Raw genomic sequence first — 20,625 nt, 5'->3', positions numbered from 1 at the left:
GGGAAACTGCCTCAGCATGGCCGGAGAAGCGGTGCGTTGGTGCGCGCCCGGGATCCGAACCTGGGCTGCCAGCAGCGGAGCGGGTGCACTCAATCGCTAAGCCGCTAAACCAGGGGGCCAGCGCGCCCACCCCACTCTTGAGGGAGACTTTTAACTCTCTGCTCCGTTCTCTCTGATACGAACTCTTCCTCCATAAAGGTGTTTTTCTGAGAAGAGCTCCACTAGCTTCTCCCAGCTCTGGGAGATAGAGGACCAGGTGGCTCCCTCATCAACAACGAGGTCCAGTACTGCAGCACAGAGCAGGAGAAGAACCTGCTGGTGGCGATCCATCTCTGAGTTGGCATTCCCTCTGCCCAGCTCTTGCTGTTTCAGTGGTGGAGATTTTTGCCCCGCTGCTGGTCCTATGGCCGACATTGTCTTCCCGAACGCCACTTCTCCGTGTTGAAGAATTGCGCCAGCCCTGCATCTCCTAACTCTCCATCTGGCCAATATCCATGCACGGTGACCTCTGGTCTCCAACAGGAAGGTGTTGGAAACCAGCCTTATTCCTTCCGGAGCTTTGAAATAAACTTTCGGCTGTTATTCCTGGAGAAACTGCGCTTCCCGGTGTAGCTCCACCCTGCCGCAATCCGCCGGTACTAGGAAGCAATTTTACTTTGTAGGGAGCAGCATCTGAGTCACCGATTACGGCGACTCTAGCAGTATGGTCCCCTTCTTTCCTCAGAGTCTATTCTAGATAATCTTCCTTCTGGAAGGTCAGAAGTGCGCATATGTGTGTGTGTGGGGGGGGGGGTGGCGGGAGGTTCCCAGAAAGTGGTATTGGAGTCCAAGAAGCAGGAAAAAACGCTGGCATTACATGAGCTCACATCGTCTCCAGACTCCCCCCAATCATCGTCTCGTGGGACCCTCACAACCACCTATGTGACAGATGAGGCTCTGGGCTTCAGCTCTTATCTTCCCCACCTTTAGGAATGAAAACACTGAGACTCAGAGGTCAGGAGACTTCTCACCCAAGGTCTCGGAGCTAGTAGATGTAAAGGAGTGAGGAGAGGCGGGACTAGAACCCCGGGACTTCAAGGCCATCTCTCTCATTCACTGCGGCTCTCAAAAGAGGAAGAATTTGGAGGCTGCAGACCTGAGCTCCTTTTTTCTCGCCTTCACTCACCCGCTCCTGGAACCTCAAGCTCCACGAGGGCAGGGAGCAAACGCGCCCTCCGCCTGGACCCGGCACGGGCACCCGGCGGGCGCCCACGATCGGTCCGCTGGGCCGACAATGGAACCCGAATGGGCTCTCGGTTTGCAGGGAGGCTCCAGAGGCTGGCGGGCAGCCAGGCCGAGCGTGGAGAGCGCGCGCCAGGCCCGGCTCGGCTGGGTCTCGGGCTCTGCGCCGCGCCCCAGCCCGGCGGGGGAGGGCGCAGCCTTAGGGACCTCGGGCGCCGGCCGCGCTCCAGCCGGGCCTCCTTGCGCAGGCGCGCGGCGGCCCGGCTCCGCCCCCCGAGTAGGGACCTACCGCGGGCGCGGCGGCGGCGGCCTGCGGCGGCGGTGCGGGCGCCCCTCGCCGGGACGGGGAGCGGGACCGCTGGGCCCGGTGAGTGGCTGGACGGCGGGGGCGAGGGCCCGGGGCCGCGGGCGCGGGGCAGGCGGGGCCCGGTGCGGAGGGTGTCGCGGGGGCCGCGCGGGCGGGGGCCTCTGGGGGCCTGACGGGGCCGCGCCGGGCGGGCGGGCAGCCGGGCCGGGTGTACGGCCCGCGGCCCCGCGTGTCCGAGCCGCCGGCCGGCGTCGTGGCGAGGAGGCCCCGGGGCAAGCCGGCCGCGGCTGCAGGAGAGGGGGCGACGGGCCGGGTGTGTGCGGGGGAGGGGGCGGCGGGCCGGGTGGGGCAGGAGGGCGCGGGCGAGCACCGACCCGGGGGGCGGCGGGGCAGGTCCGGGCCCCCCGCCCGCCAGCCCGCCTTTGTGCTGCCGCGACCCCGCAGCCTCGCCCGGAACGCGCCGGGCCGGACCCTCGGCGGCGGCCTCGGGGCTGCGGAGCCGCCGGTGAGGAGCCGCCGAGCCCGGCCTCCTCTGCCCGCCCCCGGCGTTTTAAATGATGCAGCTCCTGGGAGAATTTCTACCGGTCGGCTCCGAGCAGGAAGTGTCGTCAGGAGGCCATTTTTAAAGCCTCCTGCGGGCCTCGGAGGTAAGCGTTGACGTGGTTTGATTTTCAGTAGTTAGAAGAACCCCCCGCGGTCCCTCGGGGGGGCCAGGACGTCATCCCATTGTGCCCGCGCCTTCCCTTCCCTTCCCAGCACGCACGCTGTTAGACGTGGACTCGCCTCGGATAATGTGTACCATACATAATGTGAGTGTGCCAACAATAAACTTGAAAACCAGACTGGCATTGTCTTTCCTTGGGAGTGTGGGGGCGAGTGTCCAGCGATGGGCTTGTCCATCGAGGCCCTGTGCATCTTTTGCTGGGGAGGGGGAAGGGGAGGGGACAGGGTGAAGGTTTGCCTTGTTCCAAAGGCTGATGTCACTCTGTGTGGGACCTCCCTATCTCAGCCTGCCCTTTTATCTTGTTGCCTTGGGGTTGTTGGGCAGTTTAAGCTGGGGAAACAACGCAGGTTGCAAAAGAATGAAAATTTCTTAACCAGAAAAGCAAAGCCGAAGGAGAGAATGCAAGAAAACGCTTAAGTCCCTCTGTGTACGTTGGGTATTTAATATATCCCACTAAAATACCCCTGACTTTAAAAACTGGAGTAATGAACAGTTTGTCAACCTAACATTAAAGAATAAAAAGTGAAATACTGAGCTCTTTGTCCTTTTTAAAAATAGAAGTCTACACAGCTGAACTATAATGTTGTGTTAGAACCTTTAAACATTATCCTATAAGTTTAGAACTGGTCATCAAGAATAAGACAAACCATGGTCTCCAGAAGCTTGCTGTACTTTCCTAGAGAAGAGCAGAGAGAAAAGGAATGTATCTCTTGATCTCTCTCTGAGTCACGTATGCCAAGTTCAGCCCAGCCTGTGATGTCTGTACACAACAGGAGATACTGGCCAAGGATTCTGGAAGCCCAGCAAATGGTTATTTAGAAACCAATATCATACAGTCTCTAAGTGGACTCTTCTGCTTTTAAAATTGTATGATATCAGTGTTATCTTGAACCTGTGATGCATTTTTTTAAATTATTTTCTATCTTGGATCTAATATAGCCTTGAAAAATAACACTTTTCTATGTATCCAGTTTTGTTATGCTGATAACATTCATTGCAAGTGCATTTTGAAAACAGACAAAAGAGGGCATTATTTTATTTATTGGGCCTCTTCGCTGACGTGTTATACCAAACTAATGTAGATTTTTAAATATCCAATAATAGCAGTTTAAAAAAAAAAAAACACGTGTCTGTCTCCTAGTCTGTTTGCTTTTAAGTAAGGGGATCTCGGCCAGTATTTGTGCAAGAGGAAGAACACAGAACATTTTTTTATTGTCACCATGAAGGCTGGCATTTCTTTCATTCATTGACTCATTCATTCAACCAATATGTACTGAGTGCCTTCTGTGGCCAAACCCTATGCTGTTGACTGTGATAAACAAGGTCCCCACCAGTGAGATTTTCCTAGTCTTGATTGGACTCAAGCTGCCTGGCATAGACTGCGTTTTCTTTGTTCACATATACAAACAGCAAACTGCAATTTCCAGGATCCATCCTTGGAGTGAAAGTGGCTGGAGACCATCTAATCCAGACATTCTCCTCATGGGCTGGGAGTGGGGAGGCATCAGAATCACTTGGGAAGGATTTTAAACCATGTGCCTGAGCCCACCGAAGGAGAAAGGCAATCTAATTCATTAGGTCACCTGAGTCCTGGGAAACTTTTTTCTCCTTTTTATTTTAAGCTCCCTATCTGACTTTGCCACACACCCCTCCCTGCTTGAGAGACACTTTTGGGGCTCATTCCTCTTATTTTCTAGAAGAAAAGTACCTGGAGAAACCAAGGAGGGTTACACCAGCCCAGGACTTAAACCCAAGTCTGGCTTCTGTTACAGGGCGCTGTGTGTGGTGCCCTGCTGCTTCCCAGGGTTCTGAATGTAGAAGCCTACGCCAGGGCCTGACATTGAGACTGACGGGACTTGGTGCCCAAGAAGAGAAGGCCTGAAAGAAGGAAGAGCCCATGGGACCTGCTGTGTTTTCCACTCCCGTCTGCAGCTCCACGGCTCCAGGCAGGAAGTAAGAAGAGTGCCCCAGTGGCAGCAGATGCTGGCTGTGACTTCAGTTCACAGCCTCACAGTGGGGTAGCAGAAAACAAAGAATCTAGGTTAGACACCAGCTGACCAACTCGATGCCCTTACAAAAGCTGCATAGCTTCTCCAGAACCGTCACCTCCCAAGAAGCAGATAAGTGAAGGTGTCCTTTGAGGAGTATCGAGGTAATGTATGAACCTGCTTCTGCAGACACCCCTTCCACCTGACTTGGGCCACAGTGTTCCAGGATTGACAAATGCAGCCAGCCACTGAGAACGTCCTAATCAGATCACTGATGCAGCATTTACCGCTTTACTGAAACCACCCATTTACTTCTCTCCGTCTCCCATTCCCCTCCTCAAAGACAGTGGCCCACAGCAGATGTGGGGGTGAAACAGTCCTGGGCCTGCTCGTTGTTCTCACACCACGCCAGGCACTGTGCCAGGAACATTAAGTTTCCCAGAATCTACAAAGTAGTTACTGTCATTACACACTTGACAGAGAACATCAGTGATGATGTTTCCAAGGTCAAATGGCTAAGCAAGGGCAGGACCCAGAGTCCCCTTGCCTAATCACCCCATTACAGTCCCAGGCAGTGGCCTTGCCCCACTTCCAGGCACCCACGGGTGAATTAGGTATATTAAAAGATTGCACAAGGATGGTGATACTGTTCTTGCCATTTCTGTTCTCAGCATTGGCTGCACATTAGAATCACCTGGGAGACTTTTAAAACTCCTGACCCCCCTCTACATACACATACACACACACACACACACACACACACACACACACACACACTGCTGTGCAGTAGGGTCACCAATGGTCCCAGAGACCTCTTGAAAAAATAAGTTAAACATCCTAGGCATATGATGACAAGTTGGTCACCCTAATGCAGCCAAAGTTAAGAATCACTGGTTTAGTGGGAGATATTTCTTCTGTGTTTGATTATCCTTTTTATTAAACTCAATCTATTTCTTCTACAAAATGTTAATTTTTCTTTACTGCAAAAAAAAAAAGGGAAATACAAAAATTTATGTCCTTCATTTTCATCTCCTTTAAAGACCTGAAGTCACTAGGTGAGTTTAATAACAGAATTTTGTAATATTGCTTGTAATACTACCTTGTTTTTACCTTGCATTTTAACAAGAGCATATTTGCCCATTAACGTTTTTTTTCCCACATACAGAACTATAAGTTTTAGACTGTCAGAACTCTAGCACTGGTCGTAGTCTGTCTTTTGAAAGGTTTTCTCTTAGACTGTTAAAAAAATCCTATGTGATAACTTCCTTTGTTTTCTGATGTAGTCTCAATGGATGTGCTCAACAGTGTCAAGTAATCCCAAAATAACTCCTTTGCAGACAGGGGTAAGGAAGAAGATCCTCGCCTCCAGCCCTGGAACTCCTGCTGCCGTAGACCTTTATCTCATCGGGCTCATTTGTTAAGCTACGACATTCTGCTTCTCTGGATTACTGGACTCTTCCACATTTGAAGGAGTCTTACAAAAATATGTTGACTCATTTCTTGACAAAAGATACAATGTTTGCCAAGCATAAGGTCACCTTGCTATCTGCATATTTCTTTTCCTCACATCAGCCATGTAAATTAGGCATTATTATTTTCATTTTACAAGTGAGAGAACTCAGGCTCAGAGAGGTGAACAAATCCAGAATCACACAGCTATTACATCAGAAACCTAGGTTTTGAACCTTGTTCTTGATGTCTCAAAGCCATTGCTCTTTTTCCTCTATTATTTTTCACCTGGAAAGCAGAGGAATCAGAACAGGGCTCTCTTCCGGCCTTCTTGCCCCATTCTGTTCCCCAAGTGATCTGCTTGGTTTCAGAAGGAAATCTAGGATCCCAAAGGTGGTACGTCTTTCAGCAACATGTGGAAGTATTTTTTGTCATTAAGATGACCATCGGTTTGCAATTTGGTCATTTCTAAATGCAAGGTAGTTTGGCAAAAAGAAAATAATACTTAATTGATGTTTTTCCTTGTTTAGATCTATTTACCGTTCAGTTCAATTCTGATTCTTTGTAATGAATGGTCTGAAAAAGTTCTTGCCGAGTGAGGCAACAGTTTCTTCCTAAATACCATCCTACTAGGGAAATATTAGCAGTTTACGAACCTAATGTTGGACTTTTTTTCTGGTCAGGTATTACTTGTCTACATGCTGCTGGGCATTTGGGATAGAATGTTTTAAAATCGTGGTTACTGGTAAACATTAGTTAGACTAGCCTTTGCCATGGCTACATAGACAAAAGGAAGAGATACAGGTTTCGAGTGCCTGTGCCACGGGGCTGAGTGCTTTGCATACGTTATCTAGTTTGCATCTCCTAATCACGCTTTAAATTTGATGATATGAAAGCCTGTTTCCTTGCCTGACGATGAATAGAGAAATCACTTGCCTAAGGACCCAGCAAATAAGGGACAGAATCAGAGTTTGAACTACAAACCTTCCAACTCCCTTCTCTTTGCTCTTTGTGGGTACAGCAGCTCCATCCCTGCTCCAGTGATGGATGTGGTAGAAGCCACAATGGAAGGATTTCTGGAAAGAGCTTCCTGAATGCGCTTCTCTAAAAAGGATGCAGTCAGTCAACTAACACTGACACATTAACATCTGGCATGGAAACACGTTCATCTACTACAGGGATATTTCACAGTGCAGCTGGGCTTGGAGAGGAAAAGATAGTTCAGGAACTAGCCTGTACATAAAGCTAAGTTGTAATGAGGACTCTTGTAGTTAAAGCATCTTTTCCATGGTTATTATAAGCACCTGTTAGCCACTTTGCTCGTTAGACTTGGTGGGTGGTTTTTGCCGCCGAGGTAAATTATCTTTTAGGCTGTACAAACGAGCAAATATAATTAAAGCTATAAAATGAGATTCAGTGTGTATTCTGGAAAGAGCAATTGCCAGGCAGCTAAGAAGCCTCTATTTTAGCCCCTTTGACTATTTATGTGATTGGCATCATTTCTTCTATTTTCTTCATAAAAAAGTGGAAAATAATATTTTTAATAGTATATGATGTGTGAATAACTTATCTAAGCACTTTTAGTCACATTATCATGTTTAATCCTCATGACAACTCTGTGCAGTAGGTACTATTACTGTCTCTGTTTTACAAACGAGGAATTGGACAGTTTGCCTCAGGTCACACACCTAGTAAGTGGTGGGACTGGGAATTAAAACCCTGTGATCTAATTCCAGAACCTGCAGCTTTAAACACTATTTTACTACTGATTTCTCTTCTAATTATGTTGAACATCTGACATTTCCAGTATTTAGAAGTCAAGTGCTTCCTTTTGATAAGAACAATCCTCCATGGTTTTTATAGCCATCAATGTCACTGAACTGGTTTTTAACAAACTGAGTATTTTTTCCCCTATTTCTCCATAATTAATCTTTAAGAAACCAGGGCAGGTGAGCCCAAAGACAAAAAGAAAACCTACCAGCAGCAAATGCTGCACTTTCCCAGGAAAGGATCCAACTCAGTCTAGGGGAAGCACATGTGAACACACCGTGCCATTTCTTTGGTGTTTGGCTGTCGTCTTTGGCTGATGCTATAGGTAATTCTGCTTGAAAAAGCTCACTGTATGCTGTTAAAAAACAGGCAACTAAATATTAAATGGCCATCTTATTTATTGTATCAAAAGTTAATAATACTAAGTATTTTCTGTGTTTTTGAGCACCCTCCTAAGTTATCTAAAAGAACGTGTGTTTCTAGTCCTAGGAGGTTGAAGGCAGAGGTTTTGTAACGGGCGTTGTGAGTTTGGAAGGTATGTGAACACCGATGCCGATGTAGTAGTGATTCATTGAGTGCCCTCTCAGCATCAGGCATACACACAGCCCTCATCTTCAGTGTTTTATATAACCCTTAGTCGTCAGCCCACTGGGCAGTAATTGCCAAGAGGACCCAGCTTCATAGGTGGTTGTACCTAAATATGAACCAGATAGAGGAAGTTGCATGGAGGAAACAGGGGCTTAGGAGCCCGTTACTCGGGTGTGCCTGCTGCGGCCTCAGGAGTTGTCCACTTGTAAATACCAATATCAGTGGACGCCGTGCCATTGCGTCCGTTTATCTCTGTCTTGGGGTGTTACATCTGAAATCTTTTCGCCCAAGACTAGCCACACAAGTTGCAAAGGCCAAAGAGATCTTTGTTTGCTTGTTTTAAAGAAACCTGGCATCTTTTTCACCTGGACTGAGGGAAGTGCCAATGTAGAAACATTTCATTATTTTGAAAATGGTTTAGAAGCCAAGATACTTTCCAACAGGTGACGTAATTCAGTCATGGCCTAGATGTCTTGCCTCCCCATTAAATTGTATTTGCTGATCACAGCCTCACGCTTCATACTGGCATTGCTCCTATGGATTCTTAATTCAGAGTAACTGCTGGGGTGGTTCTGCAGAAGTACCTCCAGGAGGACTCTGCATTCCTCAGGCGCTGTAGCTAGCTTGTTAATTCTTAGGGACTTTCCTCCATCAGCATGCTCTCCCCTTCTTGCTCATGTACATGATCTTATCGTCCAGTCCATCTTAGATTTCAGGTCTTCAGTTTTAGGAGAAATGACACCACCAAGTTTTAAAAGGACTTGAAGAGAAAATAGCAGAACTGCCTCCTGTGATTTTTGAAGAATCTTGGAGGCTGGGAAAGGTGCTGGAAAACTGAAAATGCACAAGTGGAATCCTGGTTTGGTTGATTCTTCAAATAGAGGACTCTCGTCACATTATTCAGTTGAGAATTTCTTAGGATTAATGTGTAAGGTGTTATGTTGAAAGAGTTGTTAAGCAAGTTGTGCCAGGCAAGTAAGTTACTTTCTTCTTTTCTTTCCTCCCGTCTCTTACTCTAGTCTTTCTTTCTTTCTTTTTCCCTCTCTTGCTCCCTCAACCTCCCTCCCTTCCATCTCTCCCTTTCTTTCTTTCTTTGTTTTTTTTCTTTTTTTCCCTCTCTTGTTCTCCCTCCCCCTCCCCCCCAACTAGTAGGATTATGAGGCTGGTAGATGAGAGCAGAGATGTGTATATTGACTGGTTTGGAGATGTTTTGAACAGAATTGAGAACTAAGAACTAGATGAGAGATGTGCCGATTAATAACTGGTCTATCAAGAGAAGTCGTTTGTAGCTCCAGAGTCAGGATATAAGAGAGAAAATTACAAGGAGGCTGGTTTCAGTTTCATTTAAGGATAAATTCTTGACAATGAGAACTGTGTGAAAACAGCTGCCTAAAGAGAGAGGGAGTTTTCTGTTTATGGCAATATTAGAGCATCAACTGCATGATCAACTGGTTAAGATGTTTTAAAGGATGTAAACGTTGCTGGAAGTTTCAGCCGAGGATTTTTCATACTGGCTTTTCATCAGAACTAGGCGGAGTGCCTTTACAAACCATAAATGTCTCTTCCTCTTGCCTCTCCCTGCCAAGATTTGGATTCACTAGCTTGGGATGAAACCATGCGTGTCTATTTTAGCTGTGATTCTCATGCTTCTCCAGATTCGGGAACCACTGGACCAGATCCTCTTTGTAGCCCCTTTCAGCCTCTGCGTTCTTTGGGCCAGTGGTTTGCTTAAGTTCTGGTTGCAGCCACTGCTTCCTCTGTTTTAACAGGATGATAAAAAGTCTGATTTCAGGGATCAGCACTGTCAGACCGGGCTTAGAAATCATCTAGATGAGCAGGCAGACGCAAATGGGTGGCTTGCTTGGGGTCACTTGATTAGTAGCAGAAGTTCTGAGTGTCACTTCTGTCTCCATTCACTAACGCCACTTTACAAATCTGGAAAGTAAAGTGTACATCCACTTCTCCGGTGACTCCCCTGGAAGTTCCACCTCTTGTGCATACCAGGAGTGCGGTGGAGATTGCAAGTCCTTATCCTTGCCCAGGCCTGCCAGTCGGAGGCAGTCTCGTGTCCTGTCCTGTTGGCACTTTCCTTGCGGAGGTTTGTGTTTGAACGTTGAGGGGACAGACAGCGCCTTGCAATCCCCCAGGCCTTTGCCTGCTTGATGTCTAAGTATCACATATACGCTTATGGTAGGGCAAGTCTGATTGAGTCCCTTAATGCCACCAGGGCTTGATGGCATGCTGGGAACTGCTTTTGAAAGGAGGCAACTATCATTTGCAAAAGCAAAATAGAGCAAGACAACACTGCAGAAGAAAATAAAGCTTGGTATAAAAAATGGTGTGTTCTTACAGCACTTTTCCAAAAATGCTTTTAAAGGGCGGGTTTTATGCTAGCTCTGAATGTGCAATGATTGTTTCTCTTGACCCTGCAGAGAGACCTTCTGCTCCCCTCGTCAGCCTCTCAGACTTATTTTGCGTGGCTCTTGGCCTGTTAGCAGTGTGCCAGAGGAAGCGGCCGATTCTCCCTCATGCTGCTGCCTGTCATTGGACACACACTTACCCAGTGCCTCTGTGTGCCTCTTGACACTTAGAGGAGCACTTTAAAACTTCAGAAACGTTCTCTTACACGCCTTAGCGTTTTAGTCATCATGGCAGCACTGTGGGAGAGGTTGGATAAGTGTCCTTCATGCTAATTGCCAGGTGAAAAAATTGAGGCTCAGAAGGTTTAAGTGGTTTTTTAAGGTCATAAAAGAAAGGCTTTTAGTAGATTGCAAACTAGAATAGTTTTTCTTTGACTCCTAGTTCTGTGTATTCTGAAAAAAGGTGATTTAAAGATAATTACCTATTTTTATATAAAAATCAGTCACTGGGTTACTCGTATTGTGGTACTTGCTCTGGAGAACATTTGCACCTCTGCTGCTGTGGTGCAGGCCACCTTCCTATCCCACCCAGGTCTCCCTGCTGCCATCGTTTTGCCCTCACAGACGCTTGTCCTCACAGCAGCTGGAGGTCGTTGGTGGCAAGAGCCTCCTTGCTGCTCCTCACGTGCTCAGGCCCACTTCCCACAGACCTTCACCTTCTCCCAGGCAGCCACAGTGCCCGCTCCCTGCCTGCCCCAGGTCTCTGCTCAAGTGTCAGCTGATTGTGAGGCCTTTCCTGGCGATCCACACCTCCGTGCCCCGGCCCTCCAACCTCATGGCATAGGCACCCCCATCCCTCTTGCCTTGCTTTATATTTTTCCCAGTTACTTACCACCGTCTGACAAATAAATATATGCCTTGTTTCTCCTCTTTCTACCCCGGTGAGAGTAAAAACTGATTTGCTTTTGGTCCCTTCCCTGCAGTACTTAGAACAGTGCCCGGCACATGGTAGGTGCTCAATAAGATGTTGAAGGAATAAGTGTTTGTCTGCCTAGTGTTGTCCGTAAATAACTCACTTCTTACCACTTGTGAAAGCAGAAGGAGCATATGCATGAGAGAGTGGGGATCCCAGTGGATAATTAGCTGTATTGTAGAAACAAATGGACACCTGAGCCACAACCCTGGCTTTACCACTTGAGAACTTGAGTTTAAAAACTGAAACAACAACCTCCTGTACAAGGTTTTAGTGAGGTTAATATGAAATTATACCTGTGAAATTGCTAGGACGCTCTCAGTGACACTTAAAGATAACTTTCTCTGATGGAAAGCTATTCTTAATGACTCCTGTGATCTCCTCACTCCTGGTATGCCTGTGTTACGGTTGGTCCAAAGTGGGGCTGAGTTTCAGAATTAGGCTTGTTATTTCTCAGCTCTTTTGTATGTGTTACTGTCAACATGTGTCTAAGATAATATGTCAAGATTTAGCATAAAATTCCCAAGGTCATTAATGTAAGTTTGGAAATAGCTTAGCTAAACCTTAAATTCATCTATTAATCATGCTTTATGATTTCTTTTGTCCCCTTTAGTGTTGCCTGGAATATCAGAGAATTGGAAACAATTATATTTTGGGATTATGCACCTTTTGTGGTGGCATATAAGATAATTAAGTATGCTCCCAGGAAGTAGCTGCCTCTCTGCCAATCACAAAGTATATTGAAGGATGTGTCCAAAGGATCTTATCATGTGAAATCCTTCTGGATCTCAATGGACTCTTTTTAGAAATGCAAATAAAGAAAATGAAGGATATTGGACAGCAGTTATATACTCCGCAAGTGAATGACGGACATAATTCTTTGACCATGTCACCCAAACAACCTAATGCTAGTAGAGCAACTCGACCAGATAGACAAGAAGCTCAGACTCTTTTGTATCAAGGCTCAGAGGCAGAGGCTGCCATGATGACCGTTGCTACATGTGTAAAGTGCAAAAGTGTGCACAAAATCCCTCTTCAAGATTTGAAAAAGGGTACTGGGCAAAGCCAAAAGGAAGACAGATATGTTTGCTTCAAATGCAGCCTTGGTGTGGCTCCTCCCCACTTTCATTGTGTGAACAGTAATCCCAGTGCTACTCATGTAGGAAATAAAACTGAAACCATCGCAAGTTCTGTGAATAACAAATTTAAGGTAAGGAACTTTAAGCCAGGCAAATACTATTGTGATAAATGTCGATTTTCCACAAAAGACCCTCTGCAGTACAAAAAGCACACACTTCAACATGAAGAGATTAAATTCATTTGTTCTCACTGCAGCTACATTTCCTACACAAAAGGGGAGTTTCAGAGGCACTTGGTGAAACATACAGGCATATTCCCTTATCAATGTGAGTATTGTGACTATGGTGCTATTAGAAATGATTATATTGTCAAACACAGGAAGAGAGTACATGAGAGGGCTAGCGGAAAACGGCCGCCCAGAACTGGGGCCAAGCTGGAGCCGAAAAGAACCAGCACATCAAAGCAAAACCCGGAGCTCGGAAAAACTTCCCATCCGAGGACGACCTTTCAAAATAAGTTGTCTGATCAACTCTCAAGGTTCTCCCTCCACACAAACAGAGACAAAATGCACAACATCATGTTGTTACCGGAATCAAAGGAATACCAAAAAGATGTAGTGTGTATTCCCAATAGAGTGCCCCTTCCGGAGCCAAGTGAAGTCAGTCTGTTTGAGAACAAAAGTGTGGAGGTGGAAGTGTTGTCCCCCTCGCAGGAGCCTGTTCAGCCCGGAATGCCGCTGACAGTCGTGGCCCCAGCAGAGCTGGTCGTCCCTGCAAACTGTTTAGCCCAGTTGATAGATGTGAAGATTGTCAACGGAACACAGCAGCTTGTTCTGAAGCTGTTTCCTCTGGAAGAAAATAATTGCCTTAAAGCTGGTAGGGGTGATGGAGGTAATTCCAAGCATATGACTAAAGAGAAGGGTCCAAATGAACAGGAAAAAATGGTTTCTGTGGAACAAACAAAGTCACTGATGATTGAAGGGAATGTTGGAAAACTTGCAGGCATTGATAATCTTCAATCCTCAGTTCCGAAACAACTTAAGAATGTGAAATGGGTAAGGTCTTATGATTTTTTCATGTCAAATTCGGGTGTGCACAACTGTGGAGAATCCCTTCTCAACTCCGATACGGCTGAGGATTGGCAGAAAAAAAGGAATCTCTGTGCACACAGAACTGCTCTTCCTTCTGTGGCCTTAAAAGGCACTTCTCCATCCCCTGTAGCAAAAAACAGTGTTTTATGTGGTCTTGGAACTGCATCAAACCCTTTTCCGTATAAGGCTGCTGTTTCTTTTACTGAAGATGGAAGAAATTTACACAGTAACTCACAGCGTTTATTTCCTCTTGCTGCATCGCCTGCAGCCATTTCCTTCTCTGGAGAAAAGGGTTTATTGCCCATCAGTAAAACTGACTTGGGAACTAGAAATGAGATCAGTATTCCTATAAAAATGGTTCCCTCTACTAGGAAGCTGAAAGACAACCAGACAGAGGAACACAAAGCAGTTTCAAATATAGGCCAGATTTCCTCTCAACATGCAAGTGAGTATCTACACATAAACATAACGGGAGAAGACAGAATCAGGTCTCAGCAGCCTGGGGATAAACCTTTGGAATTAAAGAATTCTGAAAGGACTAATAACCCTTTCGATGGCCCAGTCATCTCTTCAGTGTTTTCTCTGAGCTCTGGATCTGAAAATGTCCCTGAGGGCGTTAAGTGGAATAGTTCAACGTCAAAAATAAAGTCAATTGAACTCTTGCGCAGAAAGATAGCTCAGTTAATTGAATCCTGTGGCAAGCCTTCATCTTTGGCTGCAAATAGTACACATCGTCGTTCTGCAGGGCAGCCATCAAAGGTAGCTTCGAAAGCTACCCCTGAAGATATTCAGCAAATTAATGTGTCATTTCCTGGCACTGACTGTTCCACGGGCACTCTCCAAAAACCTCAGGATGACAGTGGTGTTAATAGACAGATTACTCGTCAGCAAATATATCCACCGTTTGTAGAAGGCAGCAGTGGGAAAACTGAAAGCAGAGTAGCCAGGAAGGCTCATGTCGCTACTCCAGTGTTGATCCCCAAAGGGGCTGTGTTGAGGGTTCTTAATTCCTCTGAGGATGCCCACATTATAGAGGCTACATGTGAAGCGCCTGTGAGCATTCCTTGCCATGAGACACAGTTGTTAAAACCTCTTCCTTTCTGCCCAGTGAAACAGACAGACTCAGACTTACAGTCTTTGACAAGTGAAAGTGGGCCAATTGACATGTCCCAAAGTCTTGACACATCTCTTCGGCCTAAACCAAGAAAAGAGAGTGCTACTTGTAGCACCGCCCCTAAAAAACTTGGCCCCCTGCACGGACAGCAGGGAAGCAGTGAATTGAGTAAGCAAGGGAAACTGCTTTCCAGAAGTGTTCCTATAAGTAGAAATAAAACCAAACAAGTAAACTCATCCAAGAAGAAAAGCAAAGTTCAGGCCGACCCCAGCCGATGTCTCAAGGATCCTTCCATTTTTCAGGTTGCAAGACAACTTCGACTGATAGCAGCTAAACCAGACCAGTTGATTAAATGCCCCCGCCGGAACCAGCCTGTCATTGTGTTAAACCACCCTGACGTTGACTCACCGGAAGTGACCAATGTGATGAAGGTAATAAACAAGTACAAGGGCAACGTCCTCAAAGTCGTCTTGTCCGAGAGGACTCGGTGTCAGTTAGGCATCCGACGGCATCACGTTCGGCTGACCTACCAGAACGCGGAGGAAGCCAGTCAGATAAAAAGGCAGATGATGTTGAAAATGAAACTTAAAAAAGTTCACAGAAACAACTACCAGGTGGTGGATTCCTTGCCTGATGATTCAGCACAATGTATATTTAAGTGCTGGTTTTGTGGGCGGCTGTATGAAGACCAGGAAGAGTGGATGAGTCATGGCCAACGACATTTGATAGAAGCAACTAGAGATTGGGATGTTCTTTCTTCCAAGGGCAAATAAGTGAAAAATTGGTCTTCGAAGCAAATTGTTTTTCTTACTTTTAGTTTATCCTGGTTTGGATTTTTTCTTCCTCCGTGACTCAATAGGAGAAGTACAGATTGTAGGAATGGGAGGATCATTAATTCTTAAGATCCCTTGTAGGAATGTTGAGAGCCAGGAGTCTTAACCTGAGATATTAATCGTGACTGGACCTGGAAGGTATTTGAAGCCCCTGAAATAATACGCACAAATTTATGTACATGCATTTTTCTTAAGAAGTGAAACTTGCAACAGATTTTCAGTAGGATCTGAGACTTTGCTTCGTTTAGCAACCTTTCTCTGAGTAGATACAAATCTTTTGTATTCCATGCAGAGGGGCAAGTTGGGAGTGTTTCACACATGCTCTTCGTATTAACAAAATGCTACTGAAGAAGTAAACCCATGTCTTGGTGTGCACATCCATTTTTTTTTTGCATTACCTTGTCTGAATATTTAGTACATAATGAAAATTATATTTTCTACTTTATTTGTTAAATTTGGTTATAGAAAAGTGGCCATTCTTTTAAATCCCTCACCCACTCTGTAATACTCGCACGTGTTCTATGGAGCGGAGGCTTACATTGGCAATCTTAAAGAATGATTCCAAGGGTTGAATTGACTACTTCAACAGCGGGTGTTAGGGGAAGAAAGAAAACATTTTTGAGTTTTTCCTTTCTTTTTAAATATCTTAATTTATGACAATTGGGGAGGGAATGTGCCTTTTTGCAAAAAAGAAGAAATGGTCACAGATGGAAAGTATCTAAAATTAAGTCTCCTGTTTGCTCTTACCGCTCGCACAAACATAAAGTAACCAATTTCAAATGTGAACAAACAGGCTTCTTACAACGCAGATAAAACTTGGGAAAGCAACTCAAGGTAGGATTATAAAGAAAGGGTGACTTGAACGTCATGTTAGTTTTCGTTGGGAGCCGTCCACAGCCCATGGGTGAGGCTGCACGCTCTCTCCACCCCTTAGGGCCCAGACACTGCTCCCAGGCCATGTTCTCCTCTCCCTTGGCCGTTCTTCTGAACAGGCCCTCCTGTTCTGCGCCTCTCCTCACTTCCTGTCCTTTTCTTTTGTGCCGTTGAGGCCCCTTAGGTTTTCCCTCATGAACATACTGAAAACGGACAGAATCGACAAAATAGAGCCATCCCACCATCTTTGTTAAGGTTATAGGAACACTGTCCCGGGTTTCCATCAACAGGAACACTCTGCCTCTAATTTATCTTAGCTGCTGTCATGCTTTCCCTGTTACTCACCTTTCCTAGGAAGCACTCCAGGAACGCTCCTGCTCCCCCTCCACCAGCAGTCAGGGCTGGTGCTGGTCTACAGCGCCGTTGTGTGCGTTAGAAAAAACCCGCCCTCTGCACCATGGTGGCTTCGTGGGCAGAGAGGTGGCCTGGCAAATGCAGCTCAGACTGGTTTTAGTCCTCGCTTGCCCACTCTGCTGGGCACCGCCCTTTGTGCAGAACACAAATGGCGCAGCCACAAGGCAGCCCGGACTCTGTGTTCTTCCCTTTAAGGGCTGCGCCTTCCTTAGGGAGTTTATTAGTGCAGTGAATGAAACTGGGGGCTGTCACATCGTCGCAAACAGACAGTGTGATTTCTATTGTGTTGGGTAGTCAGTTGGAGACTTCCTGATTTTTCTCCCACATGGGAAAGTCTTAGATTATCCTCAGTTAAGTGGGACTGTAATTCTTGATAGTTGGTTCTCATTACAGATAACATTTGTTATGTATAATTCAATACATGACCATTAAGTTGATTAATTGGTTAATTTTTATTGAAATTTAAAACTTGGATTTTTTTATGTGTGTGTACACATATAAATATTTTTTACCATATGAAAACTGTAGTAGCTAATTTTCTGATTTCCTATTTTATAATAAAATTATGTGGGCTGGAAAAATATAAAACTTTTTATATTCTAGAAAGAAATTATTTTGGAAGTACATTTTTATAATGGTCTGATCTCATTTTTTAGAAAATGAAAGCACCGTAAGTAATGGGTCTGATTTATATGAACAAACGGAATGGAAACCCCTGTGGATCATTTCATTACAGTATTTAGTCCCCGTGCATTTCTGGCTGGTGCTTTTTGGGAGATGGATCTTGGGTACCACTTCGCTACATAAAGGAGAGCGTTCTAAAGTTGTGTCCCTGTATAGATTTGTACCCCTCCAGCATGAAAGAAGCTCCTGAGATGTTGAAAAGAGGAGAAGAAAAGGCTGTGATTTTTTCTTTCTCCTCCTATACCTCACTGCTTAGTAGCATCTTTCCTGAAAGGCTAGACTGTGACCTTTCAGGAAAGATGACTAGGAATCAGGTCAGAACGTTAAGTATCAAAATAAAATATTTACACTTTGCAGCATCAGCTATTTTTCAAGTAATACCTAAAATTCAGCTTACGTACTTGGACAGAGCTAAATTTTGTGAGTAGACTGTAGCTCAGCTTTCGGAGATTTTCAGAACTACAGTACTTTTTAAGGAATAGGGCTCCTGAAAATTGTAAAAAATGAAAAAGCAAAAAGTAGCCGTCCTTATATAAAGAACTTTACAAAATGGCTTGTTGACATGTAGATAATGAGCACGTCGTTTCTAAGAAGCTTGGAGAAGGTGGGCAGAGTCGTGTTGAGTATTTGTGAGCTCCTTCTTGCTTGATTGGGAAGGACCTCGACTCACTGAGTTTTATTAATAGTACTTACTTCTAAAATCTTTTAAACTTATTTTTTAAAGTAGATTTTCTTACTTTTGGGGATCATAAATGAGGAGATCTTGATATGACAGAGTGAAAAATTTTTAAAAATGACTCAAAGTATACACTAATAGATTATATTTTACTCAAACTTTTATCCCCAGCCCAAAACATTTTGTGAGCCCCTGTAGTGGGCCCAGTGCCACTCAGCAGCTCCACCCTCGTTGTTTAGGACATCCCGTGTAAGCCCTCCCAGAAAATGAAGACGCGATGCTGCTCGACCTTTGGAATAAGTTTTGAATCTGTAAAGCAGTACGAGCAGAAAACAAAACATTGTGTGACGTGTTTTAAGCATTATTATAAGTCCTGCGTTAACAGTTTGTGTGTCTGCTGCTCTGGTTTTGAAACACATTTGTATATAGATATAGAAGTTGACGTAAACTTTGTTAAATAAAGCAACTGTAAAGTGTTCTCTGGCCTTTCATTTCAAATGTTAAGGTGGCGATTTGTTACCCAGCCTATCTGGTATCATACATTTCTGAACCACATCAAGGCGTCATTTTGCACAACACAGGGGCTTTGAGTTCCCCAAGATGCACTGCTGGTTGAGCGTGCATACCCTGAAATGAGGGCACGTTACTGTTTTTCTTTTTCTTTCCTTTAAATTCACAAGAGGTGCTAGTTTGGGCAGGAGGGACAATTTTCATACCATGATCAGTGACCTCATCAGAGAATGTATGTGGGCCCTTAACCTGCCCTCCGTGCCTGGCCTCTCCGCCAGGAGAGGGGCTTGGTGGAAGAGTTCCCAAGCAACTGATGAGCCTCCCGGACCATGGGGGTGTAGTCGCACTGCGGATGCCATCTATGCAAATATAATTGATCCCTTGCATCCGATTCCACACACATTCGAGAGGAAGGACTATGAGGATATTTGGAGAGGGGTCTTAATTCCCTCATCTCATTCCCAGCGCCCAAGGAGTCAAAAAGGGAAAAGAGAGCTGGACTAGAGAGGAATATTGGCAGACCCTGAGGAAAACAAAGAGGAGATGCGAATTGCTTAAATTCAGCAGTTTGGCTGTTTAATGTATTATCTGGGTTGAAATGAGTCATTCTCTAATCCTATCAATCTAGTCCAATAAATTGTCACCTTTGACTGGTTAGAGAGTGGAGATCAAATAAGGCAGTGGAAGCCTGAAGGAGGCTTGTCAGGCACGGACTACCAGGGGGGCGACTGACAGTGTGGTGCTCAGAACAGGGGACTAGGGCAGAAACTGACTTCAAAGATCATAAAGCTAGCAAGTGGCAGTAACTAAATCACACTTTGTTAGTAAGAAAACTTAAGCTCAGAAAGATTAGTAACGTGATTCACCAGGTTTTATGAAGATGAGTGAAGTGATGTGTAGGACAGTGTTTGGGCCGGAAGCACCGCTGGCCCCCCTTGTGTCTGTAAAGCTCTTGGCTTTGCAGTGTTAGAGCCTTTTCCTGCCACAGGTGACACTCAGCATGAACTGCCTTCCTGAGGTCCCAACACCTGTCAGACCTCTATTAGTTGGGATGAGGTACCACGCTAAGGAGCTTGGACTTATGTCTAGAGCAGTGCTGTTGAATAGAAAGATAGTCTGAGCCATATATGTCACCTTGACTTTCTAGTAGCCACATTTAAAAGAGTAAAAGGAGCAGGTGAAATTAAATGTTTTATTTGACCCAATACATCTAAGATATTATTTAACATTTTCAGTCAACATAAAATTTGAGATTTTGTGTATATAAACACATACATAGATATACTTTTTTAAACTAAAGTCTTCAGAAATCTGGTATGTATTTTAGACTTATAGCATCTTTCAGTTTTGACGCTAAATTTTTAGTTATAATGAGATACAGTCCTACCAAAATACTTAAGTTGTGTTTAATGGAAAGATTTTACACTGCTTCAGTTTTTTAATTTAAGTAAAATTAAAAATTCGGTTCTCCAGTCACCCTAGCCACGGTTTATTACCCATATGTGCCTAGCATCTACCGTATTGAATAGCACAGAGCACGGGGAAAAAGACTGTACTGTGAATAGCCGCTGACTCGTCTGAACTGCTTGATGGGAAGAACTGGAATTTATTTGTCTATGTGTCTCTAGGGTAGGCTGGGCTAGCTTCGCTAACTCACATTAGGGAATGCCAGTTCTGTGCCCGATTCTGCATTAATGCCCAGCAGTTCTATTTCCAGGTCTATACCTTAGAGAACTAGTTGCACAAGTGGCTGCTTGAGGTTATTTAGCATTTATTTTGCAACCCTAGTTGGTCAACCAAATGTTTATTTCTCATTCACACTTCAGGTCCACAGTCTGTTAGGGGCCCAGTCTGATGGAGGCTCCCGTCTTGTAGCTGCAACATATGAACCATTTGGGCTTCTCCATCACTGTGACAGGGAAAGAGCAGGAGGAGAGGAGCTTGCACAGGTGGCAAACGACACACAGCACT

At 45.2% G+C, this 20,625-nt stretch overlaps 1 protein-coding gene across 3 annotated transcripts; it reads left to right on the top strand.

Moving 5' to 3' along the window:
* Positions 1-1,518: 1,518 nt before the first annotated feature.
* Positions 1,519-18,620, top strand: ZNF518B (zinc finger protein 518B). Of its 3 annotated transcripts, none has more exons than XM_058546733.1 (2): positions 1,519-1,588; positions 11,994-18,620. In XM_058546733.1, the coding sequence occupies exon 2, from the start codon at positions 12,189-12,191 to the stop codon at positions 15,435-15,437; it is 3,249 nt and encodes a 1,082-aa protein (XP_058402716.1). In that variant the 5' UTR covers positions 1,519-1,588; positions 11,994-12,188; the 3' UTR covers positions 15,438-18,620. The 3 variants fall into 3 exon arrangements, with proteins under 3 accessions (XP_058402716.1, XP_058402717.1, XP_058402715.1); XM_058546734.1 differs by lacking the exon at positions 1,519-1,588 and adding an exon at positions 2,040-2,175; XM_058546732.1 differs by lacking the exon at positions 1,519-1,588 and adding an exon at positions 2,507-4,404.
* Positions 18,621-20,625: the final 2,005 nt, after the last annotated feature.

This window comes from Diceros bicornis, chromosome 8 (assembly GCF_020826845.1).
Source record: "Diceros bicornis minor isolate mBicDic1 chromosome 8, mDicBic1.mat.cur, whole genome shotgun sequence".
Classification (NCBI taxonomy): Eukaryota; Metazoa; Chordata; class Mammalia; order Perissodactyla; family Rhinocerotidae; genus Diceros; species Diceros bicornis.
The sequence above is the reverse complement of the archived record's forward strand: the minus strand, read 5'-3'. Positions and strand labels throughout refer to the sequence as shown.

Bases quoted from the DNA above. Each gene is read 5' to 3' on its own strand.
- ZNF518B (XM_058546733.1), top strand. From the start codon at position 12,189: ATGCAAATAAAGAAAATGAAGGATATTGGACAGCAGTTATATACTCCG.